At 38.7% G+C, this 7,799-nt stretch overlaps 1 protein-coding gene across 2 annotated transcripts in view; it reads left to right on the forward strand.

Annotated features, from left to right (window-relative positions):
- The window catches only part of LOC136025986 (mediator of RNA polymerase II transcription subunit 14-like), a 47,445-nt gene extending 39,884 nt beyond the window's left edge, over positions 1-7,561 (forward strand). For both annotated transcript variants that reach the window (XM_065702123.1, XM_065702122.1), the window contains exons 10-11: positions 4,139-4,373; positions 6,273-7,561. In XM_065702123.1, coding sequence (XP_065558195.1) covers positions 4,139-4,373; positions 6,273-7,176 — 1,139 coding nt within the window. In that variant the 3' untranslated portion in view covers positions 7,177-7,561. The remainder of the gene's footprint in view (positions 1-4,138; positions 4,374-6,272) is intronic.
- Positions 7,562-7,799: the final 238 nt, after the last annotated feature.

Here is a 7,799-nt window from a genome sequence, read left to right on the forward strand (position 1 = left end):
AACTTTAATAAATCAAATATGGCCTTGGGAAGGCATGGGGGTTTTTAGCCCTACTCATTGTAATATCTGCTCGTATTGAGTCTGCCTGGTTGTTTATTGTAACTTCCGTTCGTTTTGGGTTTTCTTTCTTTATCGATGCTGATTTGTTGCAGATTATTTTACCCTTGGTAGATTATTTGACTTTTGCTCATTTTTGGTTTAATTGATATGGATTGATAGATATGGGGAAAAATATTCAAATATATGGTTGAAAATCTGCATTATCTTGGGGTTTTAATATAATAGCCATAACTGTTATTGGGATATTGCTTATGCGCCCTTTTGAAAACCTGGATACACGTAATATATTTTGATTTAATTTTACATCTCAACTTTTCCTGAAAATAAAACTTTCCTGAAAATACCCTATTCAGTTCCTAGGACCTAAGATCTATACTATTTTGATAATCTGGATGCACTTCAACCCTTACGATCTAGTTCAATAGTAGTAATTGAAGTAGTAATAACTTTAGCTCTAGAAGTTCCAACTTAATACCTTCAGCCTTTCTTGAGATATTGCTGATACGTTCTTATTGACAACCGACATACGCATAGTGGCTTTTAAACTAGTTTAAAATAACATAAACAATCCCGTCTATGCCATTTTGCCAACCTGGATACACTTAAATTATTTTGATTTTGTTCAATAGTAGCAGTAATAGTATCAGAAGTAGTAGCAAAAGTGTTTGTAATATTAGTAGCCTGGGAAGTTTTAGCTTAATATACTAAGGCGTGCTTTTTGCTGACATATTGTTGATATATCCCTTTAATAATCGAAATATACATAGTGTGTTTTAATTCAGTTCACCATACCCTCAACTTGCCCTGAGATCTTCACCTTAGTACTTTAATTATTTCCTTAGATGTTGCTGATGTGCCATTTTAACTACCTGCATGCTCGTAATGTGTTTTGATTTAGTTTAGTATCATCCTTACCTTTCCCTGAAAGTTTTGCCTAATACCCTTAATATTAGCAATAGTAGTAACCGTAGTAGCAGTAGTAATGGTTGGAGCATATGCAGTAGTAGCAATGATATCACTAGTAGTATTATTTGTAGTAGCAATAAAAGTATTCACATTGTGCCTTCTTGGTGTGGTTCACTACCCCCTCTGGTGGGCTAATAGTTTCAACTTAATACTGCAAGCCGTTTCTGTGATATTGCTGATGTGCCATTTTGATAACCTGCATGCTCGTAGTGTGTTTTGATTTGGTAGAAAATCTTTCTCAAGAATCACTCAAAGTTTTACCTTCATTAACCTTAATAATAGCAGTACTACAAGCAGTAGTAATAGTTGTAGTACTGCCGGTAGTCGGATTAGTAAGGCACACATGGTACATTCTTATTAGTTCAACCCTTAAATATTCCTTTAAAGTTTCACCCTAATACCCCTAACCTCAGTAGAAGTAGTATTTAGGAATAATGGTAGCATGCACATAATGTTTTTTTGGCTAGTTCAACATACCCTTTAACTACCCTGAAAGTTTCATCCTAATGCTTTTAGCCATTCCTATGGTATTGCTTATATGCTCTTTTAACAACCTGCACACACATGTGGTGTTTTGATTTAGTTGAAACTCCTCCTAAGCATTCCCTGAAAGTTTCAGCTTAAGACCATTAACCTAAATATGAGTAGAAATCGTAGTGATACACTTAGTGGAACTCTTAGTGCCTTTTGGTTAGCTCAAACCCTCCTCAACATACCCTGAAAGTTTCACTTAAATGTTTAGCCGTTCCTGAGATAATGGTGATACAGCCATTTGACAGTTTACATGCGTTTAGAGTGCTTGGATTTAGTTTAAACATGCCCTCTCGGAGGGGTCCATATTATTGGAAGTCAGAATTTCAGTTACCCTTTTTAAGAGTCAAAAGTGATCCTAGGGCAAGAAGCCCCCCTTCATCCACGCCCTCTTTTCTCTAGCATATTTTTCTTTTTAACAAATTTCCCTCCTGAGATATCCACTCTGTTCAAAATAGCCTAAAGTTCAGACAAGAATAACTCCGGGGCCGACACCCCTCCCCCAGAATCCGGTGGCAAGTGTTGCAAGTATTGTTCCGGGTATATAAAGTTGCTATAGAACGAGTGGCCGTATAATCTTTGGAGGAGGCTCAAGCCCCTGATCGGTGGGCAACAAGTCTCCCTCCTCCACCCACCTCTTCTTTTTTCTTTAACAAATGTTTGTCTCTAGCTGGTTTACCTCTTGAGATAGCCATTCTGTTCAAAATATCCAGAAGATCAGATAACAAAAACTCCAGGGCCAATCTATCCCTGAGAGCCGGGGGCAAGTGTTTTCATATAATGTTTCTATGGAACAAATGGCTGTATAAACTTTGAAGAAGGCTCATTTGATTGGAAATTGAAAGTTGTGGCTCCCTTTTTAAGTGTAAAAAGTGATCAGAGGGTAACTTGCGCCCCGCCCCCTTACGCTCTCTTCCCCAAATACATCTAATCGAAATTCTGAGATAGCCATTTTGTTCAAAATAGCCCACAGATCATATAACAAAGCCTCAGGGTTTGATACAATTCTTCAAAGCCTAGGGGTAAGGAAAGTAAGCTATGCCCTGGGGGTGTATAAGGTTTTTTATGGAACGGGTGGTTGTAAAAGCTTTGGAGGAGGCTTATTTTATTGGAAATTGAAAGTTCTAGTTCCCTTTTTATGAGTCAGAAGTGATTGGAGGGCTAGTAGCTCACCTCCACGCACTCTTTTCCCCAAATGCATCCAATCAAAGTTCTGAGATAGCTGTTTTGTTCAAAATAGTACAAAGATCATATAAAAATGCTTCAGGATGTGACACAACCCCACAGATCCTGGGGGCCACTGTTATGAGCTATGCCCCGAGGGCAAATAAGGTTTTTCTGGAAGGGCTGGTTGTATAAAGTTTGGAGGAGGTTCTTTTGATTTGAAATTCAAAATTTTAGTTCTCTTTTTAAAATTCAAAACTGAAGGAGGATAAATAGACCTTCCAAAAGTAAGTACTGTCCAATGAGGTTCAGTACTAAAATCAATGATCTGGTAACAGGTATATTGTCATTAGGGTTGTCATTCTTTTGGATTTTTCCTAAGATGTTAGAATTTCAGAACTGGGTTTGGGGATCAATTAGTTCGTGGTAACGAACTGTTAGTAAGGAGCGACTTGGCCCAATAGTTGCTGAAACTAAAAAAAAAAACAGATTTTGATAACAACAGATACATCAAAAGAATTGGCTTTTTATTCTTGTTATATAAAATTCAATTATCCAAATATATAAATTCATTATGGTTAATGTTACTCACCTTTTAGAACGACCCTTAAAACACAAGAACCATTAAATTAGAATAAGTCGCTTATTAAAGTACTAAAATCTTTGGCGTGAAGAGCAAGGTATTGAGGAAAGGGCAGTCCCCCTCATATACGGAATACTTTCTGTTTGTTTACGTTTTAATGTTTCTCCTTGCTTTCAGTTGATTTTTTTATGTAGTCTTGGAAAAAGCATGTAAAACTTCCAAAAACAGCTTTCTAAAGTGATCTGTAAGGGAGGATCAGCTTGAGGGCGTGGATTGTTGTAATAACACTCCCAGGAAATACCAATCAGACACCATGATACTACTTTCATCTACTATATATACAAAATTCAAAAAAATATTGTCTTTTTTCATCTTTATAGTTGAGATGTCGTCTAATTCTTCGTGTTAGTTCTTCTTTCTTTTTCTTTTTTTTTATGTTGGTTCAATGTTTCTGGTAGTAAACCTCAAAGTGAAATTTTTGTTGAGCCTTCGTGTTAGTAATTTGCGCTAGCTTTGATCATATCTTTAGAAAGGAAGAAACAGAAAAAAAATTAAAAGGCTTGTCAATAAATTTTTATATAATTAATTGAAAAAAATTACGCAAGATTTATTATCTTATCAGACACTTCGTAGCCTAGCACCACTAAAACGGCTATAATGCTTGCGTTCTCTGAATAGCTTTTGTCTTGGGAGAATTATTATACGAAATTAAGCAGCTGAAATATTCCTTTTCAGGTATACTATCTTTTGCTGATAAATATGTTCGGGTATAAATCTTTTGGTCGGCAAAGATCGTGTTCGTTTTGTTACATTAAAAAATAAATTCTCTTTCAGGACTTCCCAGACCATCGCCAGCAGCTCGTCTTGGGCACTCACCAGCTGGAGCACAACCTTCACCATCAGACATTAGAAGCCGGGTATTGCCTTTGAGGCTGTGGGCCGGAGCTAATCCAACTCACTTAAGTCATGCATCTTTCGACGCCCTCTGTACTCCCATCGACCCTGATGGCAATGGAATGAACTCCCCCATTGAAAGATTTCTCTCGCTTACTCATCTAAGAAAGCATTGGTAGGTCTCATTCTCTCTCTCTCTCTCTCTCTCTCTCTCTCTCTCTCTCTCTCTCTCTCTCTCTCTCTCTCTCTCTCTCTCTCTCTCTCTCTCTCTCTCTCTCACTCTCTCTCTCTCACTCTCTCTCTCTCTCTCTCCCTCTCCCTCTCTCCCTCCCTCTCTATCCCCTCTCTCTCCCTCTCCCTCTCTCCCCTCTCCCTCTCTCTCTCCTCCCTCTCTCTCCTCCCTCTCTCTCTCCTCCCTCTCTCTCTCCTCCCTCTCTCTCTCCTCCCTCTCTCTCTCCTCCCTCTCTCTCTCCTCCCTCTCCCTCTCCTCCCTCTCTCTCTCCTCCCTCTCTCTCTCCTCCCTCTCTCCTCCCTCTCTCTCTCCTCCCTCTCTCTCTCCTCCCTCTCTCTCTCCTCCCTCTCTCTCTCCCTCTCTCTCTCCTCCCTCTCTCTCTCCTCTCTCTCTCTCTCTCCTCCCTCTCTCTCCTCCCTCTCTCTCTCCTCCCTCTCTCTCCTCCCTCTCTCTCTCCTCCCTCTCTCTCCTCCCTCTCTCTCCTCCCTCTCTCTCTCTCCTCCCTCTCTCTCTCCTCCCTCTCTCTCCTCCCTCTCTCCTCCCTCTCTCTCTCTCATCCCTCTCTCTCTCCTCCCTCTCTCTCTCCTCCCTCTCTCTCTCCTCCCTCTCTCTCTCCTCCCTCTCTCCTCCCTCTCTCTCCTCCCTCTCTCTCTCTCCTCCCTCTCTCTCTCCTCCCTCTCTCTCTCCTCCCTCTCTCTCCTCCCTCTCTCTCCTCCCTCTCTCTCTCCTCCCTCTCTCTCCTCCCTCTCTCTCTCCTCCCTCTCTCTCTCCTCCCTCTCTCTCTCTCTCTCTCTCTCTCTCTCTCTCTCTATCTCTCTTTCTTTCTTTCTTTCTTTCTTTCTTTCTCTCTCATATTTTGCGTATGGTGGTTACGCCATACCTTATTGAAATTAAGTTCAGTCCAGGGCTTTTTAATGTTCATAATTGTAGGCTCAAAACCGAAGATTTTAGATCTATGCCTCCCTCCACCACACCTCTACCCTCAACTCCGCATGCATAGTCATGTTGTATGGCTATTGATTCAGGGTTATTTTTGAATTATTTAGAGGATGTCTTAAAACATAAAGTATAGCATAGATGAAATAAAATGCCTCCCATATTTTAGCTGTTTTAAAGTTCTTTTTTTATTGGCTAATATCATGAATATCTCCCTAGTTTTTCACGTGATCATCGCAAAAAATGAAAAAAAAATCTTTCTAATTTATTTGTTTTAATTAATGTCTTTTGATTAATTTCAACACCTCAATATTCCTTGAAAGTTTCAACTGAATGCCATTAACCGTCCCTCAAGTATTGCAAATACGCCTTTTTGACAGCTGGAATTTTTAATCGAGTTCAAGATCTTCCTCAACATCCTTTACAAGTTTCAAATGAATATTCTTCATTGTTCATGAGCTATTGTACACATGATTTTTGACAACTTCAATGTACTTAGTTACTTTTGAATTTGTTCAACAACAGAAGTTTTAGTAACTGGTATCGTTTGTCATCGTTTAAATAATTGGACTATGAAGTATGAGAAACAGTCTCTTTTGATCAGAAAACAGAGTTGATACCCTCGTGGCTAAACCTAAATTTTAATTACTGCAAGTAAAGCATATTACACCGCTAAGTTTAAGCCATTCAAAAAATTAATCTTCAGAGCATCAGATTGACAGATTAATCAAAAGCATCAAAACATAATCGTAAAGAGAAATCTGCCATAAAAAAAATGCCGTACCTGTGAAGAGCTAAAAAAAACTGTTCTTCTATTAACCCATAATAATTAGAGGTTTGCACAAAGTCCATCGTGTGACGATGCACTTGAAATTTGTGTACATTTTTTTTTCTTTTTTTTTACAGGCATAAGGTCCTTCAGACTGAAGAATCACTTCGTATCATCCCTTGTAACGAGCCTGGTGTCATCGGTTTTCAATCGCAACTGCTAAAGGGTCATCTAATCTTGGATCCGCTAAAGTACCCTACGCTTCGCATGAAGTTTCAAGCCCTACGAGATTACCAAGACCAGTTCATGCTGGAAGAATTGGAAATTCTAGATGAATTTTTCAATAGTCGTTTAGTTACAAATCCTATACGACCTTCATCCCTTCTAGCATTTGGAAAACTACTTCTAGTGCCAATAAAACCACTTAGGGATATAATACAAATTATGAAGTTAGAGGTTAGGCCAGGGACGTTAGATCCAGCCCAGTATAGGTTCAGTGTTAGTATGTGTATGACAATTCCTCCGGGATCACAGCCTATAATCCCTCCTGGCCATCCAGCAATTATTGTTGCTAAGATGAAGCTTCTTTTTTTTATAATGTTAAAGGAGATCCAGCCAACACGAGAGGAAGGGACTCCTCAGACTGTCTTGCTTCCAATTGTCCATGACTGGTCGACAAATCTTACACAAGTTGCAGAAAAGCGAGATCTGAATGTTGTACCAGCTCAGCCGCTGTTGACAATGGCTATACAACAGCTCAAAAGATTTGCAGAATGTGGATTTAGTCAGTCAGGTCTTACAGGAAACGACTGTTCGATTTTCCCAGCTGTTAGAGATCTTTTAATGAATCTTGGTATAGAGATGCAGCCTCAGATGAATCAAATGAGTATAAGTCATTCAATGATGATGCAAGGGAACTTGGGTAATCAGCAAATCATGGGAAATCAGAACATGATGCAAAATCAAGTAGGCATTCAAAATATGTATGGCCAAAATCAACAGCAATCTGGTATTAATCAACAACCTCCCAATTTTATGTAAGAAAAAAGGGCTGCTGTTTCAAAAAAGAAAACATGTGCGAAAATATTTTTGTGCAAAAAAGCAATATTGAAAGCTCCACTTTTCAGTCATTTCTATGATTTTACTGAAATGGGGCTACATAAGGTTTTCTGTAAGGAGTGAAAACTTTGAAGAATCCTGTGAGCCAAACAAAACATGAAAATGGGTTTAACTAACCCACTGACTGTGCTAACTTCAAGGAGATGTATTATAAATTTCAGTGTCACAGAACTTCACAAATTTCTTCTCAATTATTGTGTTTTTTCTGTCTTGTTCTTTTTTTACAGTTGTTTTTGGACTGAGTTTGTTAATGATTTTAGTATCCTTAATTTTTATAGAAAATTGAAAATTATATTACTTATGGAAATGTCTTTTTCAAAATTTATCTATAGGAAAACTCTTTTTAAATGTGAATCAGGCAGTGACACAATCAAAGGTAAGTTTAGACTCTTGAAATCTGAGAAATTCACAAGAATATCTTCTTATCGATTGTAACTCCCACTCCCTTAGAGACTTTTTATTGTGCTTTTGAGCATCCCTCAGCCGATATATTCGGCTCTTCGTAATTTCCTAGGAGTAAACATGATTGCAACGATATCTTCAAC

Source organism: Artemia franciscana, chromosome 4 (genome assembly GCF_032884065.1).
Source record: "Artemia franciscana chromosome 4, ASM3288406v1, whole genome shotgun sequence".
Classification (NCBI taxonomy): Eukaryota; Metazoa; Arthropoda; class Branchiopoda; order Anostraca; family Artemiidae; genus Artemia; species Artemia franciscana.